This window comes from Episyrphus balteatus, chromosome 3, assembly GCF_945859705.1.
Source record: "Episyrphus balteatus chromosome 3, idEpiBalt1.1, whole genome shotgun sequence".
NCBI classification, from domain to species: domain Eukaryota; kingdom Metazoa; phylum Arthropoda; class Insecta; order Diptera; family Syrphidae; genus Episyrphus; species Episyrphus balteatus.
The window spans coordinates 83,985,707-84,006,611 of NC_079136.1; the positions used below are offsets into that span (position 1 = coordinate 83,985,707).

At 30.4% G+C, this 20,905-nt stretch overlaps 1 protein-coding gene across 2 annotated transcripts in view; it reads right to left on the reverse strand.

Moving 5' to 3' along the window:
- Positions 1–20,905, reverse strand: part of LOC129914647 (hemicentin-1) — a 195,462-nt gene that overhangs the window by 133,914 nt on the left and 40,643 nt on the right. For both annotated transcript variants that reach the window (XM_055993988.1, XM_055993987.1), the window contains exons 2-3: positions 2,141–2,264; positions 1,917–2,040 (exon numbers count right to left, since the gene is read on the reverse strand). In XM_055993988.1, coding sequence (XP_055849963.1) covers positions 1,917–2,040; positions 2,141–2,264 — 248 coding nt within the window. The remainder of the gene's footprint in view (positions 1–1,916; positions 2,041–2,140; positions 2,265–20,905) is intronic.

Here is a 20,905-nt window from a genome sequence, read left to right on the forward strand (position 1 = left end):
GTATACTAGTTTGTGAGACATGTCTGCGACACGAGCTTGGGCCTTGAATTTGCATTTCTATATACTACTAGATATAGATTATTTAAAGTTAGGACTAAATCTGCTAGCCCCGATTTATGATCTCTGGTGTTAGTTGATAAGCAGGAAAGTTAAGTTAATTCATAACACAATTTTTCCATCCTGTATTCGAGGGAGGCGGAGGAGGTGAACAGTGATGAACTGTTCCTAGATTTGAATGTTGTGCAAAAATATAGAACAAGCAGATACATTGAATCAGCCTGAAAAAAAACTTTGGCAAGCTTGCCGGTTTCTAAATGTTTCGTGGCTGTGGCAAACTAAATACAGGTATCGTTGAATTTATATAATCCAGAAGTTTTTGGACCATCTGTTGCTTTTTGAACTAGGTTTAAAACCTAGTTTCTTCTTTGTTAATGAAATTATCAGTTGACTCCGTCATGCTATGTATGTTATATTCAAGGCCGTTTTTTTTTTAAGTAAAAGCTACTTCGGATTATTTTCTTATTAATTCGATTAGCACGGATTATATTTTAGAATTCTAAAATTAAATTTACAGCTCTGAGTAAACTTTGTGTTATATTGAATTGAGTTGTTTAATTTTTTTTTTAAATAAGTAGATTTTCAAGTAGGTACACTGAACCAAATCCTTACGTAAATACAACGAAAAAATTTGTTGAGCCAACGAAAATGTAATTAATTTTCAGCCGATGAAAAATTTAATTGGCTCAACGAAATAGCTTTCATACGTTAATGAAGAACTTCATCAATCAACGAAAACTGTAGTATTTTAATGAAATTTTTCATAATTCATACAAATTTTTGATCAATTTGATTAATGAATTCTTACATCATTTTACGAAATTTTTTCATCGATTAACGTAAAATTTAACTAACCACGGTGATATTTTTCGTTAGTCAATGTATTTTTTGATTAATTTATGAAAGGAATTTTCGTTAGCTAACGAATTTTTTTGTAAATTTTATGAATATTTTAATTAAATTACGAAAAAATATTCGTTAGTAGAATTACGAATATTTTCGTTAACCTACGAAATTTTTCATTCATTTTCTTCCCTAAATTTTGGAAAAAAAAACCTGAAATTCAGAAAATCCGCTGAAAATGTTTAACTATAAAAAAAAAAACATATTTTGCATTCTTAAGAAGGTATTATAATACAAATTCTATATACTACTGAAATCAGTAGAAGTAGAAGAATAAGCGCACTATATTATATTGGCGTTTCGTCCCGGTGGAGCTCACTTGGACTCGTCAGTTGACTTATAGTGAGACACCTTGTCTTGTCAATACGCAAATATTGCTTATATTCAGCTCAACTTACATAGATTTGCAAACAAAAACCTAATGTGAACTGTATCCAGCAAGATTAAATTTCTAATCATGAAAACAGAAATGTTTTTTTTTTTTGTAAAGCAACGATTTTTTTTCGTTAACTGATGTATTTTTTCATAAGCCGATGTAATATTTCATAAGTATATGAAGAATTTTCATAAGCTAATGAAGATTTTCGTTAGTTAATGTTGAATTTCATAAGTTAATGAATTTTTTCGTTACTTAATTAAAACTTTGATAAAGTAAGGAAAAAAATTCTTATTTTAAATGAGCATGAAAATTTTTGTTAATTGATGAATCTTTTCATTAAATTGGATTTTTTGGCACTAAAAAGCTAGAAAAAGTGTATGAAACGTTTTCATTAATTGATGAAGGTTTTCATATTACGAAAAATTACATATTTTCGTTGAGCCAACGAAAGTTTCGTTGGGCCAACGAAAATGTAGTGTATGAAACGATTTTCGTAATTTTACGAAATTTATTATTTTCAGTGTATGTATGTATACTATATCAAAACTAAGAAAAACTTTTAATAAGATTTACTTACTTTCACAGGATTTATTATCAATTCAGCTGGCTCTTTGTGCGTTCTAAAGACCGCTCGGTCTTCCAGTACTTCTTCATCTCTCCAATGTGACGGGGTACCAGCATGAGCACCTCTTGTATCAAAACTAAAAAAATAAATTAAAATTAAATTAAATATAATTAGCAATAATTGTTATTCTATGACTTTAAATTACTAAATTAATGAATAAAAAAAATGTAACTTACCTATAAATTGGAAGATTGTTTTTATACCAGACAACAAGGAGTACCTTGTCATCTGGCAAACTTGATCCTACATCACATTTTATTTGAGCAGAACTATTAACTAGAACACGAAGTATTTCGCCATCTGAAAGAAAAAGAAGAAAATAATAAATTATTGTAATAAACTGCATAATATTTAAACAAATATAATTTTGATTTTTAATTACTAATTAATCATAATAAATTTTATCCTTTTTATTATCTGGGAAATTTGAAGAGAAAATTTGTAGAAACAAAAACTAAAAGGAATATCAAAATCTAGTTTTGGAGACAATTTCGGCTAATATGGCCCAACCTGCCCAATATTAATATTCCTTTGGACTTTTATTAAATTTAAAAAAACGTCTTAAATATGACCTCATGAGCATTTTTTTCAACAAATAGAGTGCCACATTACAAACACTATTTTTTCGCACAATTTAAATTTAGAGCACTTCATAAAATTTTTGATAATCTTGTGGATTTAGGTTTGGGAAATGCAATGTTGAGTCATATTATCTACGTGGGCCATATTTTCCACACTCTCTACGTGAGTTGAACTTTTTTTCATATTCGACTAGGCAATGTTTATATTTTTCTTCTTTAAAAAGCTTCGACGAAATTCATAGACCTAACCAAACACTCTTTCAAAAACAATTAAGAGTATCCTAGTTTTCGATATTCTTGTAGCATTGCATTTGCTACTTTTTATTAAAAAAAAAAAATTGGAGTAACTTTGAGAAATAAAATAGCACACCACCACCACCAACTCCCCAACTTCGGTAATACTTGCACTCAACACTTTCCTCAATCTTTTATTTATTTTTTTTTTCTGTTTCAAAATTGAAATAGAACCAAAACATAAGATCATTTTAAAGTACAAAATTTAAACATACTTAAGACCATTTATCATGCACTCAAAGAGTCCATTATAGAAACACCAAATAAACTAGTCGTTGTCGTCGCAGTCTTATAGTCGTTGTTCAAAAAAACTTCAGCCATTCCATTTTGAGTCAACTTTTTTTAAGGACACACAATAAAGTACGGTAAAAATGAGATGAGAGAGAGAGAATAAGGCTTGCTTGGGCTATTAAAGAAGAGTAAAGATGAAGAGGGAAAAATGTATTTTCCTCATAATTATTGTACAAGACACTCGACATCCACTTAACATACAAAATGTGACGTCCTTTTTTTTTTTTTGTTTTGTTTTTTATGTTTTGCTTTTTAAATTACCACCGCGTTTCTAGTACACTATACAACATAAAGCCCTAAATGACCTTGCTTATTTTCCCAGAAATGTGGAAATTAGCTGCCACCGGAGCGACACAACGAAGAAGATGTTGTCCTTCTTTCTCGGTGTGTGCGGCAGCAGCTAGAGCCAGCGGTGCGCTGGATGGCACGCGGTGAAATAAGCCACCATTACAGCCTCCTCGCTGGCAATATACCTTCTTTATACTAATTGCCACCACCTACCTACTATACATATACCCACCTAAGTGCTGAGTGCAGAAGGGTTCTTTGCAGCTCCATTGTCCTTGTTCACCTATCCAGCAAGATGTTTTCTTAAAACGTTGCATAAATCCTATTTTATTTTCTCTCCAAAACAGACCTTGTATACTTTTATAAACAAAATTTTCTATAGCATTATGCTTAAGCTTATATAGAAGAGAGCTATCTGGAAAAAATATTTTCCTTAGGCGGAAAATTATTTTATGGAGATTATTTCATAAAAATAGTAGGTAGGTACCTGCCTACCTTTCCTACTCAAATTATAAGAAGGTGAGTGAGAGATATAAAACAACTTGGAAGAAAGTTTGACACATCGTGTATTATATTTTATTTTTCGTTGAACAAGTTCAAATATACTGTGGGTTAAATTTTAATGTTTTATCCTTGAATTGTCATGTAAATAAATTCGAATTTATACATTTGACACTAATCCCTGGATACGAGGAATATACTTAAGGAAAATAACATAATATGACATTCATGGTTGAAAAGAAGGTAGATTACAGTGAGTGTCTTCAAAGAAAAAAAAAAAAAAAACAACCCAAGCTGAGGCTTTTTGGTCATAATCTTTTTTATTATTCATTCCATCATGAGGTGAATTAATTCCCTGAAGATAAAATTCACTTGCCCAAAAATAAATTTGCAAGACACCCGACAATAACAGTATTATAACAAATTTTGTATCTTCATCAAGATGATACAATTTTGGTTGGCAGTTGAAAATTGTATAAGTAGATACAGACATGCATATAAAAACCAAACATACATATTTATAAAATCCCTTGAGATTTTTTTTAAGGATAATCGGTACTTATAATATGTAGGTACATTGTGCTTTTGTTTTACATTTTTATTTAAAACATTTAAATTTAAAGTGATATTGGTTGTTTTTTTTTTTATTTCTGGACCATCTTTTCATGAAGATCCTTCTATCAAGTGTAAATAACAATGAAACGAAAAAAAAAAATATTCTCAATCCTGTATGTTTATCTGTCTGTCTGGATTTTAAGAAGCCATGTGTGATGGGTTGACATGTTTGCATTGAATTTTTTTTTTCAATGCAGAAAAGTTTTTATTTGCAATAATTTTTTTTCAGTGCAAAATATTTGTATTTTCAATACAAAATTTATTTTCAATGCAAATTTTTTTCAATGCAAAATATTTTTTTTTTTTTTATGTTTGTAACCTCATAACTTGGGACTGATTTAACCGATTTTGATAATTCCGGCTGGTGCCTGCAATGTGGTCCCATTTTAATTTCATTCATACAGAAAAAACAGTTTTGAACCATGGAGGTCTGTTTTGTTTTTTTTTTTCGTAAAAAATGATCATTTTCAATTCAATTTTTGAAGTTATACTTCTTATGGGAGGGTGAGTATGAAAATTCACTTTTTGACAAGAATGTCAAAGGGATTATGACGCGATCACCCTGGGTAGCAGGGATGTCGCTTCACCTTTAGAGTAGTCAGTATTTAGTATTTAAAAATGCAGTACGCCGCAGTACGGCAAACATAAAACACACAACACGTTGCAAGTTACATGTGGCAAGTTGCATGTGGCAAGTTGTATGTGGCAAGTTGCATGTGGCAAGTTGTATGTGGCAAGTTACATGTGGGAAGTTGCATGTGACAAGTTGCATGTGGTAATTTCCATGTGGCAAGTTGCCAGGGTTGCAAAAAGCTCACATTTCAGCTCAGCTCACAGCTCAGCTCAAATTTGAGCTAGCTCACTTTTGAGCTAGGTACCATAGCTCAGCTCATTTGAGCTGAGCTGAAAGTGAGCTGAGCTGAAAGTGAGCGCCCCCAACTTCCAACGCCTATATCTCGGAATTTTGAAGAAAATGAAAAAAAAATTTTTGATGCCAAAAGGTAGCGGGGACTCTAACCTACATTTGGGTACAACTCTTATCCCTGTAGGTCCACGCGTTCTCAAACCGGGAGAACTTAAAAGTAAAAAAAAATAGGCACGATTCTGAAAAAATAGGCATGATGTGGCGGTTTAACATGGAAGGCGATTTTTTAAAAATCTGACAATGTGCAAAGCGTAGGCGCATGACACAAGCTATCATTTGGCATCACTCCCAAAAATTGCTCTCAAGCAGTTTAGCTTCTAGGAGCGTTCAAAGATTCGGGGATTTTTCGAAAAAAAATTTTACCACAACTTTCAAAGTCGATTTTCTCGGGTTTTTGAAAAAAAAAAATCGAAAAACCGGATTATACCACTATCGGGTAGCTGAGAATATAAGCTTTCATATGGCACCACTCCCCTGTCTCTAGATCAAAGCGTTCAGCTCCCAGAAGTTTTTTCGCGCCATCAACTTCCAATGCCTATATCGCGGAATTTTGAAGAAAATGAAAATAAAATTTTTGATGCCAAAAGGTAGCGGGGACTCTAACCTACATTTGGGTTTAACTCCCATCCCCGTAGGTCCACGCGTTATCAAACCGGGAGGACTTAAAAGTAAAATAAAATTAGGCACGATTCTGATAAAACAGGCATGATGTGGCGGTTTAACATGGAAGGCGATTTTTTAAAAATCTGATAATGTGCAAAGCGTAGGCCCATGACACAAGCTATCATTTGGCATCATTCCCAAAAATTGCTCTCAATCGGTTTAGCTTCCAGGAGCGTTCAAAAATTCGGTAATTTTTCGAAAAAAAAATGTACCCCAACTTTCAAACGCGATTTTCTCGGAATTTTGAAAAAAGTCGAAAAACCGGATTGTACCGGAATTTTTTTTATGATAAAAAAAGAAATATTTTACTAAAAAAATAGAAATATATTTACTATTAAAAAAACAAGAAAAAAGATCACGAAAAATTATCTGTTTTATTTATAAAAATATCCATGTGTTAAAATAATTCCATTAATAACTAGAACCAAACATCTTAAGCTATGGTGTTTTATAAAAGTTTAAAATATCTTCATATTTCATTATACTTTCCAAATAAAAATCAATGTATCCCCTTACCCATCACAGCTCAGCTCAGCTCACTTTACCTTAGCTCACCCAACAGCTCAGCTCAATGACAGCTCAGCTTACCCAACAGCTCAGCTCAAGCATCAGCTCAGCTCACTTTCTATTTTACATAGCTCAAAAGTGAGCTAGCTCAAAATTTGAGCTGGGCTGTGAACTGAACTCAGATAACTTTTGAGCTTTGTAGCAACCCTGCAAGTTCCATATTGCTACTACTAGTGCTGAAGCACACATAAAATTACCATATCGCACATTTTATGCGCAATTCATTTACTTTCGTTAACCATATACCGTACGTTCTGAACCACACAACATGAGTAAATTTCACAGAATAAATTGAAAATTACATGGACTCAAGGAGGATGAAAGAATTAATTTATTGTTCACTTGATAAAAATGTAAAAAAAACTAAGTGTGGATTAATTACTTCATAATAGAAACTAAAAATATCAAATGAAATTCATTTACATACATATATTGAATGAGAAGTATAACTTCAGTCGCGTGTACATGTGTACACACACTCTTTTTTTTATTTACAATTGTATTTTTAAAAATTTGAAATTCATTTTTTTAAATTGATACTTTTACAACCCTAATTAGAACGCACAAATCTATAAAATTACATCAACTATGAATGAGAATTAGATGGCGCAACAGTCGCCTTACCGGATTGTGTATTCGATATCCACAAAATCCCTATAAAGGACTTTTTGGTTATAAAATAACCATAACAATACTGCCGTACTAAAGCAAAAAGGGCGCATGAGCCAAAAATGAAATAATGCCTCATTTATATGTCAACTTAAAACATCGAATTTCCAATTAAAAGTGGTTCAAAATATTTCCCACTACAATCTGCTTAAAATCACTCCGGTCAAAAGGATATATTTTTCTACTATTTTAATTCATAAACCTATGCTAAAACGTAGTCTAACTTTATATAATTATTTAAGCTTGTTTATTTTTAAAAAAATCAGCACTTTACTACTTTAAAAAAATCAAATTCAGTTCTGAAAGGATACAAAAATTAAATAATATGGAAAAATTACCTAATAAAAAAAGTCCGATTTCTTTTTATTTTTATTTACACTACGGTTCATTGAATTAGGGTCATGTAAAATATGTGTTTACTTAGTTGGGCAAAAAAGTGAAATTTGCTTTAAAACTGATGCAGCTGAGTGATAAAGTTTATGTCCTAGAAGTTTCAAGAAAGACTAATTCAAAATAGCTAAATTATTAATAGACAAAGACGGTAACGGATAAGACTTGTACGAGTCTTCTCCGTTACCGCTTTATCTGTGAATAATTTGGCTATACGTTAAATTAGTTTTTCGTGAAACTTCTAGAACATCAACTTTATCAGGAGCCCTTAATAATATGTCTTCTCCGTTACTTTGGAATGGCCGATATGTATAAAATGGCATATAAACCTTATTTTACAACTTTTGTTCTATATGTATAAGCTGTTTAGGATTTGATTTTGGGTTGATGGATTTGCTTTTGGATTGTTGGCTTTGCTTTTGGATTGTTGGATTTGCTTTTTTAATTCAACGCACGATACTAGCGACGACAATTTTACAGCGGAAGTTTCCCTGGGTGTCCACTTCTATTTGTAATTATTCAATGTAATTATTCAATGATTTAACGAGTTGTTTTTTCATTCGCAGAACGAATTTTAATTTCTTTAAATTTTATTTATTTTATTAATGTCTATTTCAATGGGTTTTGGCAGTAAAAAAAAGTATCGCTAATTGGTACATTTTCATTAATTTGTAAATATAATTAAATGAATAACGCATTAACAAAAATTTAAAAAATTATTTTTTTTAAATTAATGGCTATCTGGAAACGTCCAAATGTCCAAAGGTACATTAAGGAGGGCTACAAACTAAAAATTGATTTTAATGTACAAAAATCGTTGTATAGTCTTTCATTGTTTCATTTAAAAAAATCAAAAATATATTCTCAATTTTAAGAATTGGGTCAAAGACTCAAATAAATTATTATAAAAGTGAAATAGTGTTGTGTGGCACGCTCAAATACTTGACAGTGTAAATTAATTTGCGTAAGTTTATTTCATTTTTTTCCAGTGGGTAAGCCCCTTAAATGCTCAAAAATTACTGCAGAAATGTCTGCTCAAATGAAAATTTTTCATTTCTTTTGAAATAAAAAAAGGTGTGCTCGAAATAATTTGGCGCAAGAGCAAATCAATTCACTTCAAAATGTGTTTTTATAACTTTGAAACCCTTTAATTACATCAAAAAGTAACAAAAAGTGTAGTTACTTAAACACTGTTAACTATTTTCGTTAACATTTTATAAAATATCAATAAATCCTTTGAACAAACCAAAAAAAAAACCACTCTATATAACTCTGAGTAAGTACTTTCGTTCAAGTCATATAATTTATTTATTTAACACTTTAATCGCAAAACAAACCTTGCAGCTTATAAATAAAACATACACAAAAACAAACTCTGCAGTTTCCTTCACCATTGCATCGCATCATTTAAATATGCGCTTCAAAACTATGTAAAAACCAATTAAAAAATAGCGTTCGAATTCTTTTGTTCGTAGAGGAAAAAAAAAATCGATTTAATTACTATTTTATCCATGAAGTTAACATAATAGTAAGCATTTTGCAGGAAGAGAATTTTATCCCTGAATGCATGGATGCAGGCTTATATATATATTTTTTTTTTCAAAACGGAAGTATAATGAAAAATGTCATTGAAAAGTAACGTCATTGGTTGGAACTGGGATATAATAATAATTGTAACCCTGACCTTTATTTTTGCTAAAGCGAAAATAAATCTATTGTATTTGATAATAATGAATGCCTTTTTTACAAGTTTCAAATAAACAAACAGAACTAAACTGTACTGCACTGCCTGACTACACCCTATATAACTTTGTCTTTCATAAAATAAAATAAAAATCGAAAAAAAAAGGAAAATAAAAAAAAATCATAAAACAATAGAAAAAGTTAAATGAAATTCTCAAAGCAATACCATGAAGTGTAGTTAATCCTTGAAAGGTCAAGAACATACCCCTCCACCGCATATATAACTACTATACCCTACCACCTTCTTAAAGGCATTATATCGTTATCATCATTGTAATTGATTGCACTTACAAAACACTTTTCATCATCATTATCGGCGTAATCACCATCATTAGTTTTATATTATTATCTTCATCCATCACCCTTCGATGAATTGATGGAAAAATCGATTTATAAGCCGCATTTTATGGTAGAGATGTTTTCATAATTTCAAATAAAACAACAAACAACAACAAGAATGAAATAAGAAAAAGATGACCAAAGTGTTGACAAGCAGCTGTCGTCTATAATGAGCATCAAAACGTTTCTTGGAATTGGGTTTTATATATATTGAGGAATTTGTTTTTGTTGGTTATTCTGTATATTTTTTTTTTTTTTTTGTAATAATCCAATTAAAATTATGAACATCATGACAGTATCTAAGTCTTTGAGATGAAAAAATCAATAAATGTCATTCAAAATAGTCTCTATTATTGAGGAAGTAGTTTAAGATTCAGAAGAATTCAAATTCAAGGATTCAATATTTTTACTTGACATTTTTACATAAATCAATAAACATAGATTTTCACCATGACCCATTTTTTTGAATATTTTATATTTAGAGCCTAAGAGGGTTGGTATAAGTAAGAGAATGTTTTTAACTTTAACTAACGAAGATAAAATCGATACATTTGTCTGAATTCTAGATATGTTTTAATCACAAAATGGTTCTTATAACAAAGAGCATTTTAAAGAGACAACTATATTTATTGATTAAAGTTTGAGAGGACATACATTGCATGAGTATAGGTACAGAATTACTTCAGGAGTTACGAATTCTAAAACACTTCTGAAAATGTATATTCAAAATGAAGGTTTAAAAATTTTGACGAGAATAAACTTTTAAATAAACTTTAAATGTTTCTCGAGGCCCAAATCCATAATGAGACTTATGGATTTGGGCCTCGAGAAACAAGCTCCTCCAGCCAGCACTATACTTAAGGTTAGAGTCCAGAAAACTGAAATCCCGAAAACCTAAAATTTAGAAAATCTAAAATACAGAAAACCAGCAATTCCAGATAATCTAAAATTCCAATACCTATAATCCCGAAAATCAAAAATCCATCAAGAATCCCAAATCCCGTAAGCCCAGAATCCCGATAACCCAAAAGAAAAATTTTATAAATTTAAAAATGTGCTTTATTTTCAGGATTTTGAGGTTACAAGATTTTGAGTTTTCACGATTGTGGGTTTTCGGGATTTAAGATTTTCGGAGTTATGGGTTTTTTGGATTCAGATTTTCGGGATTGTGTCCGTCTAACTACACTAAGCCAGCTGCTTCCAGTTTCGCACGATAAGTTCTTTGAAGTCACCCTCCTCTTGCGTGTGCTACCGGAGCATTATTGCCCATGCGCTCTAAACCACCTAGCTATCTCATTCGAGATAGCTAGATTTACCCCTTTGGCTAGGTTAGTGTCCTTGTACACCACACACAGTTCATTGTCTAAAACTTTCATATAATTGGAAATCGGTTAAATAAAATCGTAATGTAGGTTTTACTGTTATTTTATTTAATACGTTAAAGACTAAAGCTATGATTACACGGTCAACGAAATCGGTCAACGCGTTGACTCTCTGACGTAAAAATGACGTCACAATCTGTCCCAAGAGTGTCACGTTGTGTGATCGTCAACGAAAACTGTTGTCATTGCGTTGACGTGTACGTTGACACACATATTTGGGTCAACGCATTGACTATTTTCGATGACCGTGTAATCTCTCTGTCAATGCCATTGGGACGCGTTTTAGGACTGGGTGTCATCGCAATGACCCTGTCCCAGCGTTGACGCGGCAGAATTTAATAGCGTGTCATCGTTTTAGAATGACATTGTTTTTTGTATAAAAATGTGATGAAAGTTGGATTGGGAAAATTTTTTGTAGGACGATTATTGGAATGGTGTACCGTTTTGGACTGAGGGGGGTTCTCATTTCAGCTTTTTAATTTTTTTTTACAAAAAAAAAACTTTTTGGTATGGCCATGGCATCTATGTTGGATGCAAAAAATTTTTTTTTACAAAAAACCAAAAACCATTTGTATATTCTAAGCTACATTTTAAGACCATAACCATTGGGTGCGGCGTTCCTATGCTATAAGCGTCTGAAGGTGGCCATGTTGATTTTTGTTCGATTTTTTTAAAATCAAATGTCGAAACATTTTTTTTTCTAATTTTTCGACACAAATTTAGTAATTTTAAATTTGTATTCGTTCAACAATCTTATTAGAATTCATTTAAGACTTTTATCTTAAAAGTGCATTGCGTATACCTCGAAATATTTACATTTGTTTGTTTGCTTGATTTCTCAAAGGCTTTTGACAGAGTAAACCATGAATTACTTTGCAAGAAACTTAGGTTTTATTTTGGCTTTCATGATAGAGCTGTGTGCCTTATTAGGTGTTATTTGTATAATCGCTGCCAAAAAGTAAGAATAGGCCAAGAAGAATCTGATTCTTTGAACCTACACATGGGTGTACCCCAAGGTTCTATTTTAGGACCCTTATTATTTTGTATTTTTATAAATGACCTCCCGAATGTATGTTCAAATGTACGTCTACATTTATATGCAGATGATTTACAGATATACCTATCTCGGCCGCTTGGTCTGCAGGAAGATTTGATCTGTAGAATGAATGAAGATCTAGAGGCAATATCCACTTGGACTCTTAACAATGGTCTCACTCTTAATCCGGATAAGTCCCAACTTATAGCAATATCTAAAAAGCATATGGATACTTCATTTTTGCCACCCGTTTACCTATCCTTAGTACAGCTTCGTTTTGTAGATACGGTTACTAGTCTTGGATTTAAAATCAATAGGACGCTTTCAGCTGAAAATCACATCAACTACATAGTTGGAAGAATCTATGCTGGACTACGTAAACTTTGGCAATTCTCTACCGTAACTCCTGTGAATACAAAGCTTAGACTTATAAAAACATTACTTGTGCCTCTTATTGACTACGCTAATGTAGTATATTGTAAGCCTGATTCGCATTCGCAACATAAGCTACTAGTTGCTTTTAACGATATGATAAGATATGTATATGGCCTGCGCAGACACGAACATATTTCTCATTATCATCAACTAGTCCTTGGTTGCACTCTGCAGCAATATCTTGATGCAAGATGTTGTAGATTATTACACAAAATAATTCAAAATAGAACACCTCTTTATTTATATAATAAACTTCAATTCGCGCAATCTGTAAGAACAACTAATCTTCTTGTACCAACTTGTAACTACTTGAATTCTTCACGGTTATTCATCGTCTATTCAACAAAACTATGGAACTCTCTACCGGTTAACATTAAGAGAATAATTGGAACAACTAACTTTAAGAATGCAATAACTGTTCATTTTCGTTAAGGTAGTTTTGATATTTGGATTATTTAAATAAAATTTAAACAGGTTAATAATATATTTTTATTTTCAAAAAAAAAAAAAAAAAAAAAAAAAAAAAAAAAAAAAAAAAAAAATTGTTTCTTGAAGTAACTATTATTTTAGTATTGTATTTTTTGAATTACTATTTTTATCAAAAAAAAAAAAAAAAAAAAAAAAAAAAAATTTTTGTATTTGCCACTGATTTGTATTGAAATTGTGTGTTATATTTACTATATATTATTATATTATTATCCACATTGTTAAGTACTATAAAAGACTAAGTCTTACTTGTACACTGGTTATAAATAAATTAAAAAAAAAAAAAAAAAAAAAAATTAAATTAATTAAAAAAAAATTTCAATGCAACAATGTCAAACATATTTCCGTTTAATTTTTCTATGAGAGCTTTTTTCAAATCTCATTTTCTCCGCTTTTTTTAACAAAATATTTTTGGAAAATTTAAATTTTTGCTTTGTGTCAAACAGTGTGATCAACAGTTTTGCGAGTCAACGCGTTGACACTGCTAAGTAAACGTCACGTTGACACACCTGCGCGTCAACGTAATTTAGGACAACATTGACGCAATAGTGTCAATCGTATGATAGTCAATGTTTTATGCATTGACACTGTGAACGTTGACGGTGAGATGACAGAGAGAATATGGATTTTTTCTTGACGTCAGAGAGTCAACGCGTTGACCGATTTCGTTGACCGTGTAATCATAGCTTAAGATATATTGACTGAGATATAACCGTTTTTTTATAATTATGCAAGGGTTCATAAAGTGTTGATCCGACAGTCAGAAATGACTTAGTTTCATCATTTGTTTAAAGGGAGCACATTTTTGCTTATCAAATAAATTTTTAAAAAATGATACGCATACGCCACAGTGACCCTTGAAGTTTTGATTTGTATGCTTTCTTTTAAGCTGCATTTGTTTGATGCTTGGTGCAAGTAATTTAATTAGATTACCAGCACTTAAAGCAGTATTAAAGAAACTATTCGAAAAAAAATGCAAATGAAAGAGGTTTAAAGAGTTTTGAACAAGAACTAAGTTACCAAATTTGGCATATTGAAACTGTTTTATTTTCATTAAACAGAGTCAATTTGTCGAATATTTTACTCCAAAACCATTATTTGGTCAAAAGTATACCTAAATATGCGTATAGACGAGCAAAAAATGCAAATGTTTTTTTTTTTTCCTTTTTATACTTGCTCAATAGGGCAAGTATTGGTTTCGTGTCAAAAAAAAAATTTCGAGGTTTTAATCAAAACTAACATTACGATGATGGAAAAGTCCAAAAAAGTGGGTTTCGTCATGACGTCCGTCGGTCTGTGCGTCGGTGCGTCCATCTGTACAAGTAGCTACAGCCTAAACGGGTGAACGAATTTTCTTGAAATTTGGTATAGATGTTTTTTTCGTAATTTCCAAGGTTGTTTTTTTTTTTTTGTTTTTTAATATCTCGCTTAGAACGTATAGCTCCCATACAAAATTTTTGAGTTATTGCACTTTTCTCGAAAACGGCTCTAACGATTTTGATTAAATTTAAAACATACATTGCTGTACAAAGTTCCAACAAAACTGCGTTTTTAGTTTTTCTCTAAAAATACGGATAATAGAAATATGGTATTTCCTTTTTTTTTTAATCACTAATGTCGGCTCTTCCCTTAGATCTTTAATTAGTTATTGCAATTTTCTCGAAAACGGCTCTAACGATTTTGATTAATTTATGCATTCGTAATGTTCAAAGCAATTGCAATAAAACTGCATTTTTTGTTATTCTCAAAAAAGTCAAATAACAAAAAAAAATTTGTATACAAATTTTAGTTTCCATGTCGGCTCTTCCTCTACATAAACCAAATTTTTTAAAAATATACATATATAGAGGCAGCTCTTATAATCTACAAGTAGACAAACATAAAAGTGCTTTGAACTGCAAGAGCAAGTACGTGCGACCCCAGTCGTGCATTTTATTTTGCTCGCTACTGTATATTAGCATTATAGTGTAGCACCGTTTGACACTATAATTGCCAAAAATAAGTCTTAGAGCCGTCTGCTCAAACGAAACCTTAGCATTTAAGTTCTACATAAGACCTTATGTGACAGTTTACGCAGAGTAAAAAGGAGGGAATAAGAGCTTATATTCTGTTATTTAATATTCATTTCAGCAACTGGCCCTTAAAGATTTAAAATCAATGTAAAAAAAAAATCAATGAAAAACTAGGGTATTTTGAGACATTTTTGACAATGTTAAAAAATAACTAAAATTGATATAAAATTTGACGGACTATATTCGTCTACAGAACTTTCAAGGTTACTGTGCTATTTAGAAAATTTAGAAATAAAACATTCGTATATTTTTCTCTTCCTACAAAAAAAAAAAAAAAAAAAAATTGGCATGGTTTTTATTTTATAAATAACTAAACAACATATTTTTGAACAAAATTTAATTAAATGAAGTAATCAATTTTTTAAATGATTTGTGTATTTAACATTTTTGATGTTGTACGTATACATTCTATTTACATAATCAGTGCATATACTGATTTACAATATGGAACGAGTTTATTAATTTACCCTGCTTTATTTTTTTCACAACATTCTACATACATGCGTACAATATTATTCAAAATATTTTACAGAGGCTTTAATAAAATCCAATTAAATATTAAACATAATAAATTAATTACATAGTTTTTCATCAATTAAATAATTATTCAAAAATTGCATTTTTTTCCTGGCCTAGATAAAAGCAAAATAAAATTAAAAACAAAAAAAAAAAATCCATAAACGAGCTACTGAAACCGCAGAATATATTTGAAAACATTATATCCGCCTATTATGGTTATGATGGTAAATAAAATTAGATCAACTAAATAATTCCATCAATGAAACAAATCTGAAAATATACATAAAATACCTAAAAAAAAAAAAATAAATAAATAAAATTTTAAAATGTATGCCAGCTAGCTATACATTTAAACGATTATTTCAGGTAAATAAAAAGAGAGGTTGTGTGATGGGGGATTGTAGGAGTGTCTGTTGGTCAAGCAATTATTATTTCAGTGGATAAATTTTTGATAAATATTGTGTTCATTGTTCAACCTTTCCACGTTTGAGTGCACTCTTTGGTGAAAAGATTTACAGAGAAGGCGCACCAGATTATGTCATTAGGACATTATTTGGTCTTGTTTTATTCATGCACTGACATTTATTACGTGCGTATGCAGCAATTTATCGCTGTCAATTATGCAACCGCGCTATATGAATACTAAATGAAGCGATTATTTCCTATGTCATATTACGATGGTTTTCAACTACTATATTCTACTAATGGATGGCCAACACGGCAGTCTGGCAATCAGAGAACTAGCAAAATATATAGTTGAGATACATATTTAGGCACATACATGTATTTAAATACACATACCTACATAAATCAATGGAAATATAAATTGATGATGATTATATGTTTTGGCAAGGTGGGCTTGAAGTGTCGGTATTTAGTTTTATGTATGTATATTTTTCAATGTTGGAGTGCTACTGTTTTTGTGGCAACAAAACTACGTTCATTAATCAGTTTTATTTAAACTTTATCTCAATGTTGATTTATTTGCAAACAAAAATAAAAATATTTTAAAATCAAGTAAACATGAACAAGGAGAAACTTTAGGGATGTTAATTGTACTATATTTGCATTTTTCGATCATTTCTTAGCTTCTAATTTATTCATGCCTTAGTATTTTACAATTATTTAATTTTTTTCTATAAATTGGGGCAACCTTGTGTCAAATCCTAGTGAAATAAGTTAAGATATAAATCCCAAAAATGTTGTGTTATACAAGAAATTAAATGAAATTTATAATTTATTTGGAGATAAAATCTTCTTAAAAATTTCTTATAAGAGTAAGGATAATAAGTTATGAATGCTATAAGAAACTTTAATATTGTAAGCAATTCCAACAATAAAAGCAAGTAGCTGCGACCTAGTCGTACATTTTATTTTTTAAACATTCCAGCAAGAGTTTTAATATAAAGGTAACTTAAACGCTTCAGAAAAAAAAATGTATAAAATGCTACGTGCATTTCATAAATTTTTTTTCTGCATGTTAAAAGCTTTTATCTCAAAGATTTTTATGAAAAAATTAGGGAAAATTATAATTTATTTTCTTAAAGGAATTTCAGCCGTAATGTAAGAAAATATATAAAATCCGTTTTTTTTTTTAATAATAAACCTTATTAAATGATTTTGATCACAAAGCGAAAAATACCATTTTATTTGGTTTGGTTGGTTTTGATTTTATTTCTTGTATGAAAAGAAATTAAACAAAAAAAAATTTTTGAAAATCTTTAGACCCGTTTTTGTTTTAAATATGTAATTTTTTATATATAAAAATTTTATATCATTAAAAAAAAATTGGTATGCAATTTTGAAGAAATAATTAAATTACATTTAAAAACGAAATTTCAATATTTTTCAATAGTCCGTTTAAATAAAATGCACGACTGGGTCGCACTTACTTGCTCTTGTAGTTCACAGTATCCTTATCTTAAATATCTATTGGAAATTTAAGATTTTGTAGAAAAAAATCAAAAAAAAAAAAAAATCAAAAGTTTGAAAATTAAATTAAAATTTTTTTTTTTTTTTTTACATTTTATACTTAATGATCTCTGTAAATTTTAAATAAAATAACTAATGCTTTGATGAAATATATGAATTTAAAAAATACATATGTCTATATTTGCAGGGAACTACGTAAAAATCATCTGTACCAAGTTTCAAGCAAATCCATCCATCTGTTTAGGCCCTAGCAGATGGACGCATAGACGCACACACGCACAGACGCACAGACCGACGGACGGCATGACGAAAACCACTTTTCTGATCTTCTCCATCATCGTAATGTTGGTTTTGATTAAAACCTCGATTTTTTTTTTCTACACGAAACCAATACTTGCCCTATAGAGCAAGTAAAAAATTGATTAAAAAAAAAAAAAAAAAATTGAAATATTTTTTAAAATTTTTTATAATTTTTTTTTTTAATTTTAAAAATATTTCGTTGAAATCAGGTAAGTCGTTTACGAGGTATTTAGAAACCATAAAATGGCGTTCTATTGCAGGTACCTAATAGTTAATAACGGTTCAAAAAATATATTTTTTATTTCAAAATTAGGGTCTTATGTGAAACATTACACACAAAAATCGTTAGAGCCGTTTTTGAAAAAAAAAAAAAAATTTCTATTTCCGTTAGTTAGTTTTGGTCGTAAAAGATTACATTCAATTTCCCCTTTAAGTTAAATTATGTCCTTTCAGAAATAGAAAAATTGATATTATCGAAACTGTCACATTTTCATGTCTTTTTTTCTATAAACACTAATTGCAGAGATAAAATTTCTTATTGAATAAAACAAAATATCATCTCACCTAAATCTTTACCATAAGGACCACTCAGCAAAAACTCTCAAGAGTCCTAAATTCATTTGTGGTCAACCCAACACGACAGCAACAAACGTTTATATACTCATAGCTGCTAAATCAATGAAAACAAAAAAAAAAAAACAAAAATAAAATATAAGAAGAATATATCTCTCCCTAGACACTTCACTTACTCTATTAACAACAAAAACAACAACAAAAACCACTACAACTCAATTCAATGTTCGTAGCCATAACGAATTAGCCGGAAGCGGATACCTCCTACCAACGTACTCTCGCTCGTACCAACATCTCATGTACCGACCGTTAATCAATCTTTGATATACTGCCTCTTACCTAAAAGAGGAAAAACAAAAATGCTTTCCCACGTAACCAAACCAACAAAGGCCATATAAGAGGTTAAAACCGAAGGAGAGAGGGAGCAACAAAAAAAAAAATGCTTCAAGTGTGTATTCACTTATCAAAACCGAAATGCCGAGGGATTTTGGTTGTCCTTCTCTTAACAACAGAAATAAAAAAAAAAAAGAGAAAAATTTACGAGGACATCAGAAGGACAAAAGAATAATGTCCACCTTTTCAGGTGATTCAAGAGGTAGGAGTATAGATGGAGATGCTGAGCAACAAAAAAAAAAAGAGGAAAAATAAACATCAGCAACAAACGAATAATAATCCCAGTCTAAAATCTTTTTGTCAAGCAACGCAGAGAAGGCGATTATTCTGAGCACACACAGATTCAGCTGGGGCTTATTCAATGTTCGCCGAGCATAACTTCACATTTAAGCCACCTATCTTAACGTGGCTCACATGAAAACGTCTCTATATAGGTATAGGGATGGTCAAATGGAGGATGCAGAGATGTTATGTTGACGTAAATTCAGTGTTGGTACTTTTTTTTTTTTTTGTTTTCTTTCTTTCTCCTTTAACGAATTGCGAAGGTGGAAGCTGAAAGTGTACGTGTGTGAGGTTTTAAAAACTTTAACTTTTTGCCAAGTTGTGTGTGGGCTTATATGTGGAAGATTTGACAAGCAGACTTGGAATAAATTGCAAATTGCAGGGAGAAAACGAAAGATATAGTGTTATATCATGTCACTTTCTTATAATGTTCGTGCTTTAGATGGAACCCAACAAAGCTTCAAGAACTGATGTCATAACTAACCGAGTTTTTTTTTTAGATTCAAGGCCAAATTTGCTGGATTATACAAAGTACACTAGTGAAAATTTAGATATCTATTATTTTCCACATGCATACCTATATTTAAATTTGTTTGTACTCACGCCAAAAGCTAGCACCAGATTTACCTTACAGCAAAGCTTAGACTTTGGTCACATGTAGGTTGAGTACATACCTACTTACACAAATACAAAATTCCGAACTAATTTCCAATAAAACTGTAGCTGAGCTAATTGTAAATAAAAAATGTCCTTAAAATTTTTTTTACGAAGTTAAAGAACTTAAAATTTAAATTTAAACAAAATTGCATACTTTTGGGGGTACAACTGAAAATTTGAAGGCTTGTAATTTCTAAACGGCGCGTGTTAGAAGAATGCTTTAAAGAAAAGTTTTGTTTAAATAAGCTCAGCTGCAAGTTTGAAGACATTATTTTTGGCTAAAGGCTATTGTTAAACTAATTATTAGTTTTTTTTTTTTACGTTTGACTTATCGTATAGACTTTTTTAAAGATTGTGAACTATCTCAAAAACCCTTGAAAAATCTTTTTCTACAGGATTTTATTACAGTATTATATTTTTTTCTTTGATCTTGAAAACAAAAAGCTCGTGCCTTGCTGGACAAAAAATGTCTCAGAAAAATTTAAATTTTTTTGCAATCAGTTTAGTATTTCAGAAAACAAAATCTGAGAGTTCAAAACAAAAATTAGTTTAAAAATGTCCAAAAAATTGTATTATTTTCAACCGACTTCCGTTTGTATTTTTTTTTTATTTTTATTTTTGTTACCTCATAATTTTGGACTGGGTGAACCAATTTTGATAATTTTTTTTGAATTCGAAAGCTGATGCCATTGGTCCATTGGCAGTTCTGACGATAGAAAAAAGAATTCATGAGAAAACCATATATATCCAAGTTTTGATCCATAGAGAAGTCGGTTTTGTTTTTTTTTTTTTATAAAAAGGATTAATGTCGATATGATCGCTATTGCACCTTGCACGCCATGTTTTTGAGGCATTTCAGTATAAACGTGTCAAATATACTGTTTTTGAGTAGGTACTTTTGAATCAATATCGTTAAAAATTGATTTTTTATCCAATGTTAAATGTTAATCTTAAATCTGTATAATCTGTACCGTTAGTATTTAACGAAATAAATAAATAAAGAATTAA